General features: G+C 47.0%; 1 protein-coding gene across 3 annotated transcripts in view; it reads right to left on the bottom strand.

The window, feature by feature from the left end:
• The window catches only part of MICAL2 (microtubule associated monooxygenase, calponin and LIM domain containing 2), a 131,200-nt gene that overhangs the window by 30,174 nt on the left and 78,992 nt on the right, over positions 1-22,034 (bottom strand). Inside the window, exons 26-27 of one of the 3 annotated variants that reach the window (XM_065635408.1) lie at positions 3,316-3,508; positions 309-478 (exon numbers count right to left, since the gene is read on the bottom strand). In XM_065635408.1, the coding sequence (XP_065491480.1) occupies positions 309-478; positions 3,316-3,508 (363 nt within the window). Of the gene's footprint in view, positions 1-308; positions 479-3,315; positions 3,509-18,817; positions 19,117-20,318; positions 20,377-22,034 lie in introns of those variants that run through there. The other 2 variants (XM_065635410.1, XM_065635409.1) reach the window with 2 other exon arrangements.

Below are 22,034 nucleotides of genomic sequence, written 5' to 3'. Positions count from 1 at the left end.
TGCTTATACAACGCCACAGATATTGCACAGGCTGCTAATAACATCCACATTTTTTTACTGATGGGAAAACACTCATTCCACCCCTGCAAGCTAAGGCACCACTACGCCAAGGTATCCTGCATCACAGAAATGCTGTTTCAGCTACAGCACCCAAACCACAGAAATCCTCCCCAAAATAGACACCATTAATGGGCACAACCTGGCCACACCGCAGAGAACAGCCTCCCCTTCGAAACCTCTTCCCCTAACCCCAGCTTCAGCCCTCAGGAGAGGCTGCTGGAGCATCCCCAGCTCGGGACACTGCTTACCGTCAGCAACTTTGGATGTTTTGGGGCTTTCCTCTGGCACCACAGGGCTCGTGGCAAGTGATGTCCACCTCCGGATGGGCCTCAGGCAGGTGGGGGGCTCCAGCAATGACGTCCGTCCTTCGCTCACCTCCGAGTTTGAGTCACCGTTAAAATCAGACTCCAGATCAGAGCTCCAGGAAAAAAGGGCAAGATGGAAAGAAAGCAGGACATGTCAGAAGATGCACAGCAGGGAGGTGTTCATTACCATTCAGTGCAACAAGCGCCAGTGTCAGCCCTGACAGCGGCATGGGCCACAGAGAAACAGATGTTTTACAGACACAGCTGACATCCTCATTTTGCTTTCTTTGTTGTTGTTATTACAGGACTGTAATTTGCAGTAAGTGCGACACAGCTGAGATATCCGTACTCCCATCGGACTTCTGCCGCCTGGATTCCCACCCGTGACCTCTACAGTCAGCGCCTGGAATCAAGCTGCCACCGAGAGGGACTTAGGGTGAAACACCACATAGCCCAGTTAGCAAGGACAGGTCCTTCTACCTGCAAATCTGTACCGAGATGAAGAAAGGGAAACAGCAGCATTTCCAATGCCATGGTCAGCCTAGAAGCAAGGCGTGAGGTCACAGCTCTACACTTTTTACCCGGTCACCACAGATTTTTGGAAATAAGAGGTATGTCGTAGGGAACTCGCAGGGCAAGCCCTTGACAGCCCATGGAACAGCAAGCGCAACAAGGTACCCGATCCAATCACAGAGGCAGATTCTGGCATCTCCTTCCTTAAATGTAATTAAAAATACGCCGCACGAACACATGTGAATGGCACATGTTGTGACCTTGCCTCTAGGCAGGACAATGTCTGTTTGAGGTGATTATTAGTCCTTTTTTAAATGATCACAGGATTTCTTTCATCTCTAAAGGCCAGACTGTAGGCAACAGGCCTTCTGATGTGACCACATTCTCATCACCATACATAAGCGTGCCACCACCCCACTCAGCCTATTTTTAATGCAAACAACACTGCTAACTTAATTCATAGATTTATTATGATGATTAATAGCTCTACCTTAAAAATAGAGGAGCTTACACCATGAGTAGCCCTGTTGGCATGGCAGGAGAAAGCTATTTGGTGTTTATACAGCACTGGGTTGTAGAATGTAAAGATTTATTATCCCAGCACAAGGCACAGCCCAGGAGGCAGGAGGAAGAAGAGCTAAAGGAAAGGCTGCCGACAGCATAAAGCCAGCCTAAATGCCATATAGGAAGCGCCCGTCAGCCCTGCACCCCCGCTTTGCCCAGGTGAACCCAGCAGAGCTGCGAGGCTGGGCCGGCCAGGCAGCGAGGACGGGAGCACAGCTCCAGGTGTGTTGCTCTCTTGAACAGGCTGAGTCAGAGTGGCCTTATATTTCACCACTAACACATACTTTTTAGGTGTCTTTTAAGTTGTGTCAAGCATACGCATATATATAAAAAAATACAAATATATGAAGCCTTTGATAGTTGAGATCCTGTGTGGATGGGGAGATACCACACTGAGATCAGGCAGCATGCCACACACAAGAAAAAGACCTGCCATTAACATTGATTGATATATTTCTGTTTTAAAGAGCAAAATGTTTCTTTTCCTTGGCTAGCAAGGATGTAAATGCTGTAGTAGCAGGCTTGTCCTCTGATTTCAGCTTGATAGGTGGTCATTATTCACAGGTACCTGAAGCCTGAACTGCAAAGCTGTGTCACTGAGCCGGTCATTCTCCCTCCCACCAGGTGTCTTGGTACTTGCTATTTCTCTCATTGCTCCCTTTTTTGGCAGGGTCTGACCTGCCAAGCCACACGAGGCGAAGGGCTCCCGAGCTGCCACAGCAGCAGGAGGCTGAGCTGACCTCGGAGCCGACGGCACCGGCCGTGGCGGTGACAGACGTGGCGTCACACCCCGTGCCACGTCCCGCTGGCGGCGAACCAGGGGCCTCGCGGTCCAGCCGCGGGAAAGGGAGCTGATCCCTCAGATCAGAGGGATTAGCTGACTCTCATCACTTCGAGCCGGAGGGTATTAGCGAGGCATACAAGCACACGCTCCGCAGCGGGGTCTGCCGCACAGGTAGGAAGCCCTTCCCCAAGCTCTCCGTCCGCCGCGAAACAGGAGCCCCAGAGAGGTTCATCCTTGCCCAGAGGAGCACCCAGACCCACACAGCAGAGCACAAACGTCATTTAAACCCACAGCAGGGAACAGCAGAAAGTTGCATTTCTAAAAGCATTGCTCACCACAAGATACATGCAACACCACAGATAGGTGTGTAAAGGATCTCGAGTATTTGAATGAGCTTCCTCATTCACACATTAACTCTGTTCACAACAGTTGGCTTTAGGCTTGCCCTTTTTTTTTTTTTTTCCTCCCCATCTTCTTTCTTAGCTCTCAGTAAGGAAAACTACTTTATTCAGGAGATACCCATCTAATATTTAGACAGAATGAACTCCCACAGCATCCTGCCCAGAAAGCCAGTATATTCTAATTTGTACACAGAAATTGGGCTTCCTCTGACAGCTCCCCAAGGATCACCAAATTGCAGATTTCTTAGGGGTGGGCAGGCCCTCGAACACCCTGGGAGAGGCCTGGGGTGCGGAGCTGCGTGATGATGCCCAAGGTGGCAGGCGACCACGTCACAGGATGCACCTTTTGCCACAACACACCCACTTTCCTAATCCCCGAACAGACATCTTTTTGGTACACAAAGAGCTGAACCTGGGCTGATCAGGACAACGTTTTTCTCTCTGATTCAGGCCTCTGTGTGGGATGTGAATGTTTGAAGGTTTCCTGCAAAGTGAGTCATGTGTCTGGGGGGATTTATGGCTGCGGTAAAGAACAATTGTTATTCTGAGCTGTTTGTCTTCCCCCTCCTCCACCCCCCAGTTGTATGTATATTCAGCACTATATTTTGTTATATTATTCCTTAGTGTTCCAGAGAAAACCAAGCTGCTCTTGTGGGTTTTCTATAGGCTTATTTCTATTTTAAAGTACCTGCTTGTATCACTGGTGACCATGACTCGGATCGCGAGAAGGTTGTGCTCGGTCATCTCCTCCTCAGGGATGACCCTCACGGTGGCCCACTCAGGGGAAGGGGGTGAGAACCAGCTCTCCAAGTCGTGGCACCTGGGGATGCTCTTGGCCTTCTTCGGGGAGGTGGGCTCGTCGGCCACAGGCAGGCAGTGGTCTGGGAAAGCACAAAGGTGACAGCAGGGTGTTAGGAGAGAAGGGGGTCTGCTGGAGGGACCTCATCTCATTTGGGTGGTCCTTGGCCACCACCAGCAGTTTCCACGTGGGGCCCCATCCTGTCCCCATGGGCGAGCTGCATGCAGCAACACCCCGGTATGGCAAAGAGCATCCCTTCAAGCCAGCACAGCCCTGCCAGGGTTTGTCAGCTTGGATGCAAGGAGGAGAAAACTCCAGGGGCAGCCCCAGTTTTTACACCTGCAGGTCCTCACTCTGCTTGGTGGAATGGCCATTGGGCTGGGTGCCTGGCACTGGTGGTAACAAAAACACACGCTAGCTACACAAGTAGGGATTTATGGTCTCTTTTCAGGCTATACGTGTTCATATGGCAGGAGGCAGATGGACCAGCCTTGCTTGGGTGGCTAAAACTTCAGCCTTTTATTGCAATTTTAGGTCAGTTTAGGACAGTGGGAGTGAGCAAAATAAACACAGGCTCCTCAGGTTGTTTTTGAGTGTGTGCAGCAAATGCAGACACTGATTGGGGAAAAGAAGCGGCATCACAGCAGTTAAACAGCACCACCCCTGAATTCACATTCAGGCAGGAAGAATAAAGCCAAGTTTCCCTTGCTCACCCCAGGTGATACAGACAGAGCCAAAGACAGGAGATCATCTCTCCCTGTGAAATCCTTAATTTCTGAGCAACCTCATCTATCCACAACCTCCTGCACAAGCAAATACAAACATATCATCTGCATCACCCGGAGCTTGGTGCAAAAGGGAGAAATGCCAAGCTCTGGGAGAGTGGCTTTGCTTGATTCACCTCCCACGCATGGTGCTTTCACCACAATTAATTCAACACTGTTGCTTCTAATTTACATCTGTATAAGCAGAAAAAAAAAAAAAAAAATCAGACCTGGAACATGGCTTGTTTTCTCATCTGTCAGAGCAAACTATCTAGTAAACATCAATTAAATTCCTCTTTAGCACGCAGCTTCTTCATATATTGCAGGAGTGCACTCATCCTGTCCTCCACTTTGCAAGGGTTTTTGACTTGGATACCCAGCACTTGCATGGACTGATCATGAAAAACAAACCCGCCTGGAGCAAAAGTGCTATAGGCAGATCCTTGTCCCAGGCGCATCAGGAGGATTATAGATTATATACACCACAGAGCCCAAGCACTGTCCCATGGGACCTGCCGGAGCAGCAATTCCCCGTCTGCAGACCCCAGGGCTCTCCCCGGCACGTCGCACATGACTGTTCACTCACACCCGGGGGGCAGCGACCTCTGGGTGCTGCTGCTCCTGGAGCTGATATCACAGGTGTTGTGGGTACACATCCCGCACTGCACCGAGCTTTAACCCCATCTCAGATCGCTTGGTCTGTCGATCACTGTTCCCTCCCTTGTTACCATTTTTCTGTGGAGCTGTGAAACGAGGTTCTCGAAACAAGCTGTAACGGCAGAGCTACACCTTTATTTTGCATGATGCAGGTAGTTCCCAGCCTCCCCCAGAAAAAGAAAACTGGTGTTCTGAGCTTCTGCACCTCTCCCAGTTATAATTTATGCTCACCCCCTTTCTACGTTTGAAAATAAGCATCACCGAGGAAAGCCCAACTGCTGGTGACAGGGACGACTGCTCTACAGGTACAACTCTTGTGCTGGCCTGGTGAAGCTCTCTTACTTGTGCTCATAGAGTACCATGGCTGTATGGTCATTTTTTTAGTAGTTTTACTGATTATGATTTTCCCAAGAGGCACAGAGCACTGCGCTTTCCAAAAGGCTATGGTGACCTCTGTTTTTTCACCCTTTATAAAAGCCAACATGTTTTTTTGGCTTAAAAACTCAGGATTTCACTGCTCACTACAGTTTTGTGTGTATTTTTTTGTTTGTTTGCTTGCTTGTTTTTAATTCTTCTACTTCTATGTCCAAGAAGCCAAGCAGGAAGGCGGAGCGGCTCACTGCCCCTCCAGAGCAAGAGGCTCCCATGTGAAAACACATGCTCAGGCTCTATGTCCAGCTCACTGGCACCACAGCAACCACATGTTTCTTGACTGCAGAGATTCCATTTCCTTTGGGAGACAGAAATTCATCCCTCTGCTGTTTCTATGCCTGACTTCTACTTTGCCCCGACCAGGCCACCCACCCCAAAGCCTCTGGCGGGCAGCGCACACAAAGCCCCAGCGTGCAGGCAGCAGCATGGGAGGCCGTGGGTCAGCAGGGAACAGCTGCCCACACTGGGGCATGGCTGTCCTCCCTCACACAGGGCGTGAAATCCTCCTGGGAACGGCCCCTTCCCCACCAGAGCTGAGCTGGACCACGAGGTACCATTTCTACTCTCCCAAAACAAAGTGGAAAGCAGTCTCGTAAGCCCATTTGTAAAACACGAATCCTTCAACTCAACTTTCTCCTTAAAAGATGCTGTGTCTTATATGAAAATCAGAGCAAGCAAAACCAAATACCCACACTGGCAACAAGCACTGCCCAAGGACGCTGCAAGCAGCTGTTGAAGAAAGTCAGTTTTGCCATTTGCTTGCACTGTCGGTACATATTGCCTCCCCATCCAGCACATTAATGCTTCCCCAGCCACACTAACAGGAAAGAGGAGAAAACATGTTTATGACTAACAGACACACAGCTGGAGAGCATCGAAACCCACAGACAGACAGACTACCTAAAACAATTCCCTGCGTGGTTCCTGAATGTGAACAGATTTCAAGTCAGCAAGTCCCTCTGCAACAGCCCGTTACATCCAGGTTTTAAATCATTACAGACATAGTAGTCAGAGCTGGTGAAGGACCTCAGGATGTCAGTGATAGATGGCATTGTCACCTCTCTCTGAAGTGTTACATTTCTGTGCTTGCTGCTTTTTTTTTTTTTTTCTTTTTTTTGGTATCATGTTATCGCTCCTTGAATTCTGCACCTAAAAGTTGGCTCTCACAGGAATCTGTTAGACAGCCAAGCCTGTTCTGAGCAAGATAAGTTTGTATTCGCAGTGATACTAATCAGGTTTAAGTTCAGTATCCCACCTTTAGCATCCACCGTGATTTACTGAAAGGCGTCCCTGCCCATGGCAGGGGGGTTGAACTAGGTGATCTTTAAGGATCACTTAAAGGTCCCTTCCAACCTAAACCACTCTATGGTTAGGAAGCAAAGCCACTTCCTACCAATGCATATAAGTAATATTTCTATTGTGGAATATAAATTCAAATACACTACATTGCATTCAGCTCCAAAAAAAGCAGAAAGAAACCGGGTCGCCTTGGTGTTTCCGTGCACATTAACTCAAACGCCGGGTTACAGATTCTGCAGGACGTTAGAAAAGATTAAAGTTAGTACTGCTGTTTCTCATCGCAGGGCTGTGCCTTTGGTAACAAGCTTGAAAAAAAAAAAAGCAAATATGTCCCAGATGCCCAAGTGTCAGGGGTTGTCTGTAGGCTGTGACGATGATCTGCAGTTTGACCGTTCCCTCCTAAAAAGCAGCCCTGCCCGCGGCGCTGGACCGAAACCCTGACCCCACACGCAGGCGCTGTGCGGTGAAACGCAGCCCAGTGAAGCACTTTGGGCTCCTGCAAGAGAGAGATTCCAATCCCCGAGCACAAGAAGGGTATGGACCGAGTACAGAGAGCAGGGATGAGCTGCTGCTGGAGTCACGTAAACACCACGGAGAAAGCGTGTGGCCAAGTCAAACAGAAGCCTGGAGGCTCTGCAGGCTCGAGGTCTGCCTGGCAAGTGTTACCTGCCCCTGCACAGCAACGCAAACAAATCCAGTCGGCCATCAGCTGCAGGACCCCACCACTGGCTGCCACTGCCGTTAATGTTAAAGGAGTATCAGAAAGGAAAAAATATGAAAGTGATGTGATATAAACACTGAATTTAAAAAGAAAGCTGGGATTTCTTTAAACCTCTTACTCTGCACAAAAGGAAAAGCTGTCTGACTAATTTCTCCTGAAGCAGCCCAAAGGCTGAGTACTTACACAAAGGCAACGTGTATGTTTATGCTCCTGAACAGATGCAAGACTAAGAAGCATCCCTCACACCTCTCCGTTCCAGCTGGGAGCTTCACAGTTCTCCGTGCACCCTGGAGGGCCACCCGCCCTCGCAGCACCGGCAGCCGGGGCCTCAGGGAGACATCAGCACCGCGATGCTGAGTGCGAGGACACTGATTTTTTTTTTTGAAATCAGACTCCAGGGTGGAAACCAGGCTCTAAAGCCTCAGTGCCCATCCCACTGCAGGTCGAGAGCTAAGCACCTTGGACTGGCATTTCTGGTGACCCTTGCAATTAGCTCTGGTCACACGCCGAGCTGGCTGATAAACCAGTCCTTGTGGAAGAGGCAGACGGAGCCTCGCTGGAGCCTGAGCTGTGCTCAGGCAGGGCATAAGCCTGAGTCGTTCAGCACTTCTGAGCACATGCAGCAGGCCCCCCCAACCCTCTGGAGAAGCTCAAGAAGGGTTGAGGTGGACATTCAGCTCCTAAATTCAAGGTGGCAATTCTCACATAAGCTCCAAGACATCTAATTTTGCTACTGCTTCAGTCCCTTCATAAGTCTGTGCCTGGCTGTACTTACCCTGTCATCCCACTTCTTCACTAGAAGACACAAAAATTGACTTATTGCTATTCCCAAAGGGGTAGGGGCACGCGTGTAGACCAAGCCACCCATCTGGGATTCCCAGGCGGCCTGTGATGCTGCAGGCAGCTCCATGGCCAGCCAGTGCTCTCGCTCCACATCAGGTTTCCTCCCCAGGACAGGAGATTTTCTACTAGAGGCTACGAGACTGAGTCAGAGGAATTGAACTTTCTAAGATAAACACACACAATGTAAAAGCTAGAGAGGCATCCGGTCTGCAGACAGAAAAGGGCACAGCCCCGTTTCCTGCCAATGCAAACTGGTGCCGTGCCACTGACCTCCCTTATCAGAGGAGAACCCAGTCGTCAGGAAATGGCACTCAAAATAGCATTCACATAATATCTGAGTTCGTTTCCATCATGCTCACTTCAGATTTCCTACAATCTATGTCTCAGCATGCCAAAGACCTCCAGCAGTGAGTACGGCTGCTCTGTAGCACAGCGTGGACTGGAGTCTCCACTAATTCTTTGCCAAAATGTTCAAATAATTTACCCAGGGGAGAACAGGGGAAGCCATGCATGGGAAGGCGTTAATCTTAGGTCGCAGTCAGCAGAGCAGATCTGTCATGCGAGTACGAGTGCAAGGACAGGCAGCACACGCCGCAAGTATCTCGCAGCGCGCTGCTGGCCAGTTAAAGTGGAAACATCCTAACGACAACTGACTTGCGTCTTTTAGGTGCTGAAGTTTCCTAAGCTGGTCAGTATGAGCAAGCCAAGGAGCTAATGTGCTAATTTCCAAATCCTCCACAGCCTGTGCAACCTGGTGTTTACACTGTTTTACAGACTACACTTAATACAACTGTAACTTGCTTTCTGATGGGATTAAGAGAATTCAAGTTTTCCATTCCTTAAGTCGTTGTTAACATCCTCCTTGCTCGGCTGTCATCTGCGGATGATGATCCTTCCTCATCCATCACACTGCCCCAGTGCTTTGTTTTGGCCACACCGTTGCCTTTTAACTTGATTTCCCAATTCTCCTGTCTCCTGCCAAGCATAGTGTGCCTTGAATAATTTGTCCCCTTCCTCCTGGCTGCCTCTCCCCAGCGATGTCCCTACCACCACCCGCCAGCCAGCAGGCTCCCGGGTGCTCCCTTCGCTCCGCTCCCAGCTCCAAACCTCGACAGCCCTCACCCAGCTCTGGTATTGAGCGGGGCAGTTTCTGGGGCCAGGGACATCTTGCTGGCTCCACAGCAGGTGGAGCTGGTCAGAGGCGAGGGCTTGGAGGAGCTCTGCTCGTCAAAGCGACAAGAACAGCTCCGTGGTACCACAAAAGCAGCCCCACACTTTCTGCTCCTAAAAAACACATAACAAAACCACAGGTCCCAAAAGGGAGAGCGGAGCCGGGCTGGGGTGCGGCACGATGGTCAGCAGCTGCACCTCGGCACTGGGCACGGGGCTGCTCTCACTGCCAAAACCTGCAGTGACTTTATTCGCTTTAGTATCAGACTGCAGCCCAGCAGGACAAAAGTCGTGCTTATTGTGCTTTGTGGTTGTGGGGTTGTTTGTTTGTTTTCGGTTTTTTTTTTCCTCTTCCCACTTCAAGAAATACCCACGTTTCTGCTCAGGTGATTTGGGGCCAGTTCCTCAGTTATACTACTTTCCTGAACAAAATAAGCAGTTACTTTAGAGGAATTTTCCAAAGCATCCAGAAACCCAAATCCTACTGAAATCGGGAAAACTTCTGTTTTAAACTCTCTATCCTCTGCTGTCCCTTTGCGCACAACAATACTAATGCTTCCTCCCTTCCCTGCTTTGCCACAGTCGCTGGCACAAAGGGCAACTCACGGCTTTAGGAAGTCATTCCTTAGGCAGAGTTAAAGCTAGAAAAAACAATGCATAGATCTAAAGCCCTTTAATATGCATCTTTATAATGCCCAGCGATGCTCAAAATACTAGTGCATTCACATCAGCAACCACAGCTCTGTTCAGAGAATAACCCCAGGGCAGGGTGGGCTGATCTCGGTGTCCTGGTGTCCCGGGGCAGCACCATTTCCACACACCAGCTCTAGTGCCCATCTCTCCAGCGCCAGAGTCCCCCCTCGGTCCGAGCTCTCCTGATCAGGGTCCTTGATTGATTTGCACTGAGAGCAAACAACGCGGCTTCAGGTTTTTTGGGGTTTGGGCTTTTTTACACAAGCAGTGGAGCTTAGCTGCCTTCAGTTATTTAAACAGCAATAAGGCAGTAAGTGATCTGAACAAAACAATCCTGTATTCATCTGGCTCTCCCACTCAAACACAACGAAAAATTCAGATAAACAATTTCTCCTTTGTCTGTATTACAAAGCCCAGCTCATCCTCCTTGCACTGGGAGAGAAACAACTGTTTTCCCTACAGGGAAAGGATTTAGCTAAACCATTTGGTAACGGAGAAGTATCCCTAAAGCTTTATCTGCAGGGCTCGCATCTGGGCCAGTGCTCACCAGGAGCTCAGGGCTGTTCAAAACTCACTCAAACGTACGGGCTTGGCCAAACAGCCCCTGCCTACCCCACAGACACGTGCACATCTTTCCAGTGAAACACACTTTTATTCTCCGTTAAGTGTCATGCCAAGTTTTCTCAATTCAGTATTGTGCCAGCTCACCCTTGCATTTGAGAAACAGCAATTTTTTGCACCAAGTCTCCAATGAGTCAGAGATGCAGTCAGTGAGGGACAAAGGCATTGCAAGGTCTCTTTAATGCCAGCAGGGTTTACAAAACTTGGAGCTGGGCCTTTTTGCAGCTGCACAGGTATGGTCAAGGAGCACAAATCTTCACTTTTTGCCCACAGCACCAATAATCCAAACAACAGAGTCATTTGCTTACTAAAGGTAAGTTAGTGAGACCGTTTAGATGGTAAGACCATCTTCATCCAGTTAGTAGCTTCTGGGCAGACTTGCGGGAATTCACCCACCAGACACCACAGACCGAACCACTCAGGGAAGTTTGTACTAAGGAACAGAGAAGGCAGCAAAGCGACTCAAGCCTTTGGGACGACACAGCAAGGTCGTGCACCAGACTGCCAGCCTGCACCCAGAGCCCCAGCCCTTCAAAATCCTTCACCCCGCTTGAGGGGAGCACGGGCTGTACGAAGATGCTCCCATCTCAGCACGTCTGCCGAGCAGGATCCGGTACTTTGGCAGGGGCCTGTTTGGAGCTGATTATCAAATCTGAGAAACAAACTGTAGCTTGTTTATGGCTCAGCAAAATAGCAGCTTCTAATTAGGAATATAACGATGGTTTTTGGAGGCCCCTGTTTATACGGGTCCAGCAGCAGCCCTCCTGCAGGAGTTCTGAAGGGACCTTTCCCTTCACATCTCTGGAGACACTCTCCCTGGCTGAGCCCTGCAGAAAACAGGCTCAAGACAGCTTCACGCTAGCAAAAAGCAGACACATTCAGCATGGTTCTTCTGCTCACTGAAATTATTGCAACTGGGATTCTTAGTGACGGGCTTGTAAAATTCACACACTTACAGAATAATACCCAGGGATGATCCACCGTAACCCAAGAAGCATTTTTGCCTCCCCGTCCCTTTTTTTGTTTGTTTGTTTCGGGTTTTTTGGTGTGGTTTTTGTTTGTTTGTTTGTTTGGGGTTTTGGTTTGTTTGTTTGTTTGTTTTTTGTTTTTTTTGAATTACTTTTTGTGACAGCATCCTAACTGGTCTGGATGCATTTCAGCATCTAACGACGCCTTCAAGCAGCACCACTGTCCTGCAAAGGCTCTGTCCCTGGCAGGAATGGCCAAGAAGGGAGCATGACGGAGAGACCGTGTATGCAGCGCTGAGACACAGCTCTGCAGCAGGGACAGCCCCGTAACTCACCCCGAAACAAGGACGGAGAAACCTCTCAGCACGAGGGATCAGGGACTCGGGGATCTCAAGTGCTTTAGTGACTACCTTTGCCTTCCTCCCTCAGGTATAAGGGCAAAGCTGACAACCAAGCACAGCAGTGGAGAGGTCTTTCTTGTCTGTAATATGCTGCATATTGTAGACATGAGCTACACGAATATCCTTAAAGCTTGCAATTATTTTTGTTAGTCATTTTCTCCTGAAGTGATTTTAAGGCACTTCATACCCACAGAAATACAGGGCAGGTGTCCCCCACAGCTACCAGGCACATGTGCTGGTTTTGCTCAGGCTAAACCAGAGCAGCACAGCTGCACGGGCCCATCACATCACGCTGGAAGAGAGCGAACCCCCCAGCATCGCCAGGCGTCACTGCCATCCCCGCAGGGACCGAGGGAGGGGTTGCACGGGGCGCCGAGCTGTGCAGACCCAAATCCAGGACTGACGCTGTCTCACGGCCGCGGCGCCACTGCCCGGCACGGCCAGGCCATGCCAGCTCTTCTAGACGGCTCTGCCAAAAAGCTCAGGCTCGGATTTTTGAAAGCTCAAATCTCAGAGCTGTTTACTGCCCCTCCATGACTAACAAACTGCTAAATGTAGCCTAGCACCAGGCAAGATCCCTCTGTTACTCCAAAATAGATAAATGCATCATCACATCCCTCCTCCGAGTCCCAGAGGCTTTGCCAACGCACCAGCCCCATTTAACGAGGGAAAGGTGCTGAGTTACACGCTGGTGTGTCACGGACATCGTGCCAATTCGGCGCTGCGCACAGAAGCACTGGAACCTATTTCCATGTTACGCCACGCTTGCCGGTGCGGTTGCAATGGGTTTTGCTTAGCTGATGCAAAACCACCATGGTCCTGTGACAGTCCCCGGCACGAGTCTCCCTCAGAAACCCGCCCAGGAGCAGCGCGCCGCCGCACGCGTGGCAAAGGAGCGGCCCTTTCCAAAAGGGGCTTAGCGTCCACCCACGGGGCTTCACAGACGGCTCTCGGCACCTTCTGTGACTACCGTTTATAAGGCACTGATCACTCCAGCATCTCAGTGCCCCCACTGACAACACCAGAGCCAACAAACAGACGCAAGCAGGAGGTGTTATTCATCCTGGCGAGTCCCATTTGACAAAGCAGCCTGACTTTCTGTACAGGCTGCTGCTCCTGAGTCATCTGCCAAACCGGCGTCAGGCAAATCACATTACTGTGACCTGACAAGGAGATGACAAGTGCGCAGGAACCAGCCAAATTTAGGCAGAGCCAAGTCCCCATTGGGGGCAGCTGGGCCGGATAGGCTGCTTCCCCCCCACCCTGGGCAGAGCTCGTGCTGCCCGCAACGGCACAAAGCCCGAACTCTGCCAAAAAACGTCCCCCTTCCCACTGGGAACGCTGGGCCAAGCGCCTCGGACAGCAGCTGGCTCAGGGCAGCTGCGTTTTATCAGCTTTGCTCGGGAGCGGCTGCTCTGTGAGCGCTGCTGCCCGTCTTGGACAAAAATGGTCAAAGATGCTCCACTGAAAAATCCCCAAGCAAGGCAGCTGCTCAGCCTCCCCATCAGATCAACGCTGCCATGGCATAAGCAGACAGAAGCGTTCACGTTTATCCTCCCTCCTCCTTTTTAACCAGTTTTAAGTCATGAGAGGGGAATTCATTTTTAAGCAAGGTACAGTGAGAGCTCCCACAGTATTTCTCAGCTAAGGCGAGTCAGACCAAACGGGAGCCCTGCACAAGCAGGAAGAGGGACTGAGCCTTGCCGAGCTAACCAAAGTATGAAAACTTAAACTAATACAAACCCGGAGAACATTATCAAAGGCAGATGAAAAACCGAAGCAGAGCCAGGAAATAACAGATTCTAAAATGAAATCACCCTTTGTGCTTTGGGCCACAACACATCCAGAGTACTGGTGGTCGGGAAGAAAGCTGCTGCCGGGAGGCTGGTCCAGAAAACAACCCGAACAGCAGCCTGATCCATCCAGCTTGGGGGTCACCCCACACCAAACAAGGTCTGATGGCCGACCAGGGGGAGACCCCCTGGCTGGGCCCTCGGAGGGGCTAAGGAATTGTTCGTGGCCGCCCTGGGCAGCAAAAGGGGACCCTGCCACAACCGCCCTGCCCCGAGGGCAGGTGGCTCCACACCCCCCGCGGCTCAGGAAAAACCAGGTAAGAAACGATGGATTTCTTACCGTCCTGCCCACATTGCAGACCTGCACAAGGGCCCTGTTCGTCAGGGAGGAGGAAGAAGGAAACCTACTGAAATTAGGTGTTGTAACCTGCAGTTGGGATGTGATATTTTGGCACCTCTGACACATTATCACGTTTTCGTGACGCTCCCTGATGGCTGTGAAGCGGGAGCAGTACTTACCCACCGCTGCCCCAGCCATTTGGCACTGGCAAAGGGCTTCCAGGTCTTCAGGTGGAAACCACCACCGAAATCCTGGGTGCTGCTCTTCTCAGCGGGTGCCCGGGCACCCAGGGCTGGCACAGGGTTCACTTTCCCCGCTCTGCAACCGGCCCAACACAACACGGTGCCCCCATAACGACCCCAGCCTAGCTGGCACCCTGGCAACCCTGAGGCTCTGCGCCTGCCATGAAACTGTGTCACCCCATAATTCACTCCCAGGATGAGTGGACTCTGCCTGGCCTTGTATGGAGCTGCTGACTAAGGCAACAACAGGAGGGAACAATCTGAAAGTGGAGTTACTCACAAACGTAGGCAGCTCTGATGGTGAAAGCAAACGCCAGTTGGCACCAAAACCCAACATTGAGAAATTCATTTGGCAGACCACAAATTGATTTGTAGCACACCCAGCACACTTTACTGCCTTTCTGATTTCTTACTGTGTAATAAAACAAAAAAATGATTTATGAGTTCTGCTTACAATACAGCTGTGCTTTAAGAAAGCTGTGGGGCAGAAGGAAGGCGTCTTTACACCGGTGCTGTGGATGCACGGGAATCCAGCCAGCACCAGGATGAGATACAGAGCAGAAGGCACTTGCAGGGGAGCACTGTGAGAGGGGATGGGGGAACTATGACACCTCCAGCTTGGTCAGACCTTGGTTTTGCTCTAAGACACTGGTTACCAGCCCACAGGGGAGTGAAATGCGAGCTCAAAGCTGCTACAGCTTCAGCCGTGCCCTGTGGCCTGAGCTTCAAAACACGTGAGGCTGCATGGGAGGATCGCCTGTGTTTGAGTTTGAAAGGAAGACATCCCATGAAGGTATTTCACAGATCTGCTTTCAGAGGCTACAGGGCTTCTAACCAGCATTCCCCAACTGACATCCTATCCCAACTTTCAGTTTTCATCACACCTCAGGAGCTGCCAGGCAGATTTCTGTCCTTGAAGAAGGACTCCTGTAAAAGATAGGATGTCTGACATTTCACAGATTTCAGTTCTTGACACATTTCTCCTCCTTTTTCCTCATGTTTGTTTCATACGTCTACAGAAGTCATTTCCACCTTACGATGGCTCCCAAATGGCAAAGAATAAAGGTCACAGGCTCCCCCAGCTCCACGGGGTGGCACGCTGCTCCCCGTGGCGGTGGGGCCGGATCACCTGCCTGGTTTCCAGCCACCAGCACCTGCAAAAGCTCTTGGGCTGGCCCTTCTCCAGCCATGGCCCAGGGACAGGCTCCCCCTCCTGTCCCCATGCCAGGAGCCCATCTTCTCCCGCTGCCTCGTGGGCCCATGCCAGCACCTACACAACTTCTTCAGCAGCGAAACACTTCTTCAAAGTACCTATTGCTCACTTGGTGAAGAGACACTTCTGAATTCAGGCGCAAAATACAACCAAGGAATTTGAAGCTGGCAAAGCAGGACAGAGACCAAAGCACACGACTCGTGAATGCACCCAGGACAGTGCACACTAATGCTCTAATACAAACTGTGCAAAAACTAATGAAGGAAAAAGCAACTCACTGAAAACCTAGAAGGTATGCTGAATGTGTATCTTTATGGAAAATTGCTTCTCAGACAAAAACTGCTGTGATAACACATAATTTTAGAGTAAATATACGCTTTATCAGAGCAATCTGTGGTAGTCTGGTATATTAATGCATGTAGTACTTGTGAATTCGGAGTGCGGCAACAACAGTTTCAGTCTCTAGAGTGATCAGTGTCTGTCAGCACAGTATTTTTTGCACACAGACTCAAAGCACCAAAAACCTTAAAACAAAGACGTGAATGAATACCTGCAGAATAAATCCTGAAAGAGCAAATTCAAGACTATAGCAACATGCAAATTTCTTTGTAATTTCACATTTCAAAAAAAAAAAAACAAAACATATCAGAAATTCCATCCATTTCAAACAAATTTGGAGCCCACCACCTGATGAGATGAGATGAAAGCCCACCTTCTTTTTAACACAGTACATGAAGAAAAGCAAAGAGACTTGGAAGACATTACATGACTGATCTGTATAATTGGATCAAGCATTAATACGTAATGGCTTCAGATCTTCAGTGACACGATCTTTCATGCGAAACCAGTATCAATTCATCTGAAGACGTCATGCCTTCGAAAATATAAATATTAATGCAGAACTCTGTGCATTTCTGAACCCTTTGTTTTGATTGCAATGTGAGGAATGAGTGAGCCAGAAGTGAATTAAAGCCAATTATAGTAGCTAATTGCTGTAATGTTGTGAGAAAACACCAACCATAGCCCTTGCTTGAGGTTGGAATACATACAGAAGCAACTTTCACTGGCATTTTACAGCTGCAGCAATCTAGAAGAAACTGAAAGGAATAGAAATCACTCTTGGTAGAGCTAATGAAAGGCCGACATTTGAATCTGAGCAATATTAGGGAGTTTTGTTTGTACTCCTTTTTTCAAATCAAGTATGTTTAAAAATGGCAAGATCTTTTTCATTATAAAGCATTAGCATAATTATAATGAACAAAGGTCACCTTTACAGAATCTGGACACGTTTGCTTTTCATTAGCAGATATCTAGGCAGCTAATGCTGCCTTGCTTGGAGAATGAGAGATTAGCCTGGCTTTTAAAAAAACTCCCATCTGTGTATATATTTCCAGACCAAATAGCCCTGGTGGCAACAGACAAGTTCAGAGCCCATTGGAACCAGTATAAACAGGAGGAACGACAGAGCAGCTCCTGAGCCTGCCACACACAGCAAACGTCACCTCTGCACTTCCAGCATTATAATGGCATCTATAACGTCAAGTAACTTGCAAGATAAATTCACACAGAACTTAATCCACTGGGCTCCTCCTCCAGCGGCATTACTAGGAGCAAAACAAGGAATATTTAGTTTTACTGTGTAATGGTTTCGACTGCGACGGAACTAAAAACCTTGCTCTCCTCACGTTGCCCATTTTGACCATTTTATTTCTTTTCTGTACACTGTGTTCTGTCTTGGCCACTAGTATTCCAGGGCATGGAATGTTTACTTCCGTGTATATCCCTCTAGTGACAGGATTTGCTAATGATTTGAATTTTGGGGCCTTCTGCATCACCACGAGAAACACAACAGATCTAGACCCTTAACCCCAATTCCAAGTTATTGTACTGTTATTTTAGCAGGAATAAGTGAAACGTTGTGAGAACAGCAGGAACATCTGATGCCTCTCAACGCTTCAATGCCAAATAAATCATCACCTTCTACAGACACAAAAACCTCTTCTGATGTTGCCATGCCACTGCTTCTGCCTCAAATGATCAATTAAAGATGGCAGAAATGTGCCTGCTCCAAAACTGTAAATTGTGCAAAGAGTAAATTAAGTTTTGCCTGAATTGCTTTGTCCATTGCAATTAAGGAAGTGCCAAGTATTGTCTTAAATGGTATTTGTTGCCCTATGTTTTCGTCATGCAAATCATCTCCCCCTTGGACAGCAAGCTTTCTACTGGGCGTGGTGGCCTTTTCTTTGGCAGGGAAGATGAAATAGTTCATTGGGAATTAACATTTGTTTGTCTTTGTTCTTTAGCAACACTTCAAAAAAATTAATTTCTGTCGTTCAAACCTAGTGAGGCTCAATTTGAATTAACTTTAAAAATACACATCGCACAATTTTTCCATTAAATTATTGGGACTATTTTTCTGGTATTTGGGTTTTTTTCGTGAAATACAAAGGAAGAGATTATAGCTTAAGAATTGCAGAGCAAGTAAAAGTAAGAAGATGAAAGGCAGGAAGACTTAGGAAAGTTCTTTTGGAGAACCTGCTGTTTACAAAGAACCTCATCACCAGCTTTAGAAACAAAACAAAAAATTTTTAAAAAGCCATGAGAGAGCAAAGGAAGGGAAAATAAATAAACAAATGAAACAAGGCCACTGTTAACAGATAATAGGTCACCATTAGCTGCAGCTTCCAGGGGTCCGGGGAGTTTGCAAAGAGCACTCCAGAGCCAGCAGCAAAGGTAAAGCTTTACCCATAGCTACTCCCTGCTTTTCCTGTACATGATATGAGATCCCAAACACATTAACTCAGCATGACCTTTATGACATTTCTTAATATGTAAAATAAAAACCTAAGGAAAGGTAACAGAAGTCAAAGAGAAGAGGACAAGTGCCATTTGTGTGTGTGATACAAGCAACCCACATGCTCACCAACACCAACCTATTGTTCCCAGGAAGGATAAATCCCAACACCAGGCATCTCCTGATCCGCAGCAGATGGGATAACTTGTCAATGACCCTGATGTTTATCCCTTTCAAAAGGGACACCCATGCGATTATACCACCACAGTGAAACTCTCTGGCCTTTGGGTCAGAGATAACACAACAGCATCCACCAGAAGAGGAATTTGCAAGACGAGTGTGAAGTCACTATTAAGCCTCTGTCCTCAGGAAATATTGTTAAAAGGAAGAGATGAAACAAGGAGACTTATAAAGAACTACATTTATTTTTGTTTACAGCAGATATCATAAATAAAGCTAAAACAATTTTCACTGTGTGCAAAATACAGAATTTCCATGTGAAAATTTAAATACAGCATTAAAAACTATTTAGTAAAAATATTCTGTTAATATTATAAAGTAAAATGAAGACAGAAGATTTAGGAGAAGGACAGAATCCTCACTGGCCAGGAAGAGCTAGGAAGACTCTGCAACAGAGGGTAAAAGACACAGCAATGGGAAGTGGTTTGAAATGGCAGACCTTTACGTCACGACCTTCATCTCAAAGCATGCTTGAGCTTTGTAACAAAACACCGTAGCCCTGAAATACATAGGAAGTCACATCCTAACTATTTGTGCAGGAAGTGACACTTAAAATACAGAGAGGTTTCTGTGTGGGCATAGCATGGGGACTTTCAAATCCAGCAAGACATTTTAGGATACCCACACAAATAAATCCAATTGCTTTAGTCACATAAACATGCAGGTCAGCAAGAAAAGGAGAGTTGGGCTCGCACCCTGCAGCCCTTCTGCACCTCTGACTGAGGTGTGCGAAATGGGGCAAGTGACGGAGGATGTCTGGCCGCTAATGAAAATTGCTTAGATCAATTCCTGAAGGCCCTTCCCTTTGAAAGGGACCCTTGGCAGAGGAGGCTGGGGCAACAGAAACCTCAGTGCCCTTGCTTGCCAGCCCCAGCCCTTGGTTTGGATTCACCTCCCCTTCTAGATTATCCACATGTGATGACATACACTGGGACTTATGTAAAAAAAACCTTACAAAATAATCGCACGAATTTGTCATGGAGAGTAGCAGCAATGCCTCATGCAGCAAGACACATCCATTCAAAGTGGTAAATGGGGCCTAGTTAATTAGTTAACAAAACAATTCAAACCAAAACACTCTGGTTATATAAACTTGGCATTTTGATATTTCAGACCAAAAATAGCATGCACATGTATTGCTGTTAGGCCTGCCTGCTACATTACCTTGGGTGAAAGACTGGAATTTGCATCACTTTGGCTACTTTTTCAACAGAATCCTTTTATATTGTACTTTTCCAGTACGAAAGCAGAGTGCTTAGAAAGCGCCACAGTGCTCAAACGCTGCTTGCCCACTGCGCGTTTGAGCTCCATGGAAATAGGTGCTCACGCCAACCAGGAGAATCAGATGGTTAATCTCATCCTGACCTTATTTTAAACCTTTCCTTCAATACTTTGAAAGAAATGAGGCTTTAACTAGTTCTTTCAAGAAACAATTTACTTGCCTAACTTACCTTAAAGGCACAAAGAACTGCACATGCACAGACACAGAGAGAAAAACCTTCTCTACAGAGAGCAGACGTTACCCTTTCTAGAACCGTGAACTCAGCAAGAGGTTAAATGATCATGCCAAAGCTTGCATCCATTAACATACCAGACACACACAGTTTGCTCCAAAAGTCTTTTGAAAAAGGCGCAATGAAATGCTGTCAAACAACAGTGTTAGTCACACAACTTTGGAACTGGCAAGCAGAAAAAAATCACCTGAGAGCAGAAAGGCTTCAGCCAGTGAGCGGGTGCAGGACCGGAATGATGAATTGGACTAAAAGCAACGAGGGAGATTGACAGAAAAGACAGCAGGAAAAAAAAAAACACAGAACTTAACTTGGTTATACAGGAAAGTATCAGAACGATTATGTAGGCACAAAGAAGAATTGGCCAAAATGAAATTGCCTTTTTTCATTAAATCATGAACGAGGACAAATAGGTACAAATCTTACTAGCAGAACATTAAGATGAAGAGACTTAACAAAATCTACCAATTAGATTGATACCAATAAAAAAACATTCCCAAAGTTGCAGAACCACCTGCAAACTCCCAGTGGAATATGCCGTGTAATTAAGATTCTCCAGGAAAATGTTCTCATTATGCAAGTTCCTGAATTCTTTTGTGGGAATGTGAGAATATTATTCCTCATTATATAAACCTATATAAAGCCAAGACCATCTTTTTATTTTTTAATTTTAAACTTTCTACCAGTAAGATTAATTTGCTTTAAATTCATTGGTCATCAGAGATTTCCAAGTTTTTTGCTGTATCGCCATTTCCTGGCAGTTCACCATTATGCTCACTCTCCTGAAAAGCAGGAAATTTCCCGTAGTAAACAGTGGGAGAAAATGTCATGAAAAAAAATCTTCCAAAAGACTTTGCTGTTGACAAACTGAAATAAAAACTGATGGCAAGCCAAATGTTAAAATTTTAGCACTTAGCAGTTTGCTGTGTTGCAGGAATAACATGGTAAATCGCACTGCAATTTTTTTCCTTTTTAGAGGAGAAATGATCATCATCATTAGCAAATAATTAAAAAGTATGCAGTGTTTCAAAGTAGGGGTTTTTTTTAAATGCTATAAAAGAGGTACAGATACATTTCTTTACATATATACAGATGCCCACCATGTTACTATAATCACCGCTGTGTCCAGTCAATATTCTAGCAAAGTTTTGCTGAATACATGTTTGAGCATTAATGGCCATTTATTTGAAACACATGCCACCTTATACCTAAACAATTTTCTTCAAGCACTTTTTCAAGTTCCGTGCATATACTTAACAATTTTTCCCAAAATACATAAGCAATCTAAAATGTGAAAAGGTTTATCTTCATTGTTTCAAGAAAGTCAAACTATCTAGAAGAAAAATGCAGTTTGCAATTTATTTTAAACAGAAGACATATTTCCTTTTAGAAACCAAGAAAAAAAAAAAAGCAATTCAACTCATCTTTTCCCACATTATGTTACAAACAAAATTAAAAAACTGGCAGCCCATACGTAGTACAGTCATTTAAGACCACTGGAATGTGATCCTCAACTTTGGTACTAACTGAATGCGACATTATTTCCTATTATTTAAGCCACATTCTTTTGGCTAGAAATAAATGCTACAGATGTTTTTTATTTTAGGCTACACATATTAACATGTTTATGTATTTACCTATTTCCTGGTCAACTTCTAAATTTAAACATTTAAGTATTTGAGAGGCAGGGAATGTGCTTACCTCACTGGCTAACTAGGCTGAAAATAAATCAGAATTTGGGATGTTGGTGCCTCCTTGCTGTTAAATAGTTTATTTAACCTGTCCCAACACCTTCTGATTAAGGTGGACCTTGTTGAGAGACATCTGAAAGGAATTTACCTTAACAGCTGATCCAGATACTAGAATTTCACCTTTCCACTATCAGCTTTATACAGTGAAATGAAAT

This window comes from Caloenas nicobarica, chromosome 5 (assembly GCF_036013445.1).
Source record: "Caloenas nicobarica isolate bCalNic1 chromosome 5, bCalNic1.hap1, whole genome shotgun sequence".
In the NCBI taxonomy this organism is placed as follows: Eukaryota; Metazoa; Chordata; class Aves; order Columbiformes; family Columbidae; genus Caloenas; species Caloenas nicobarica.
Note: the sequence above shows the minus strand (reverse complement) of the source record. Positions and strands in the feature narration are given on the sequence as shown.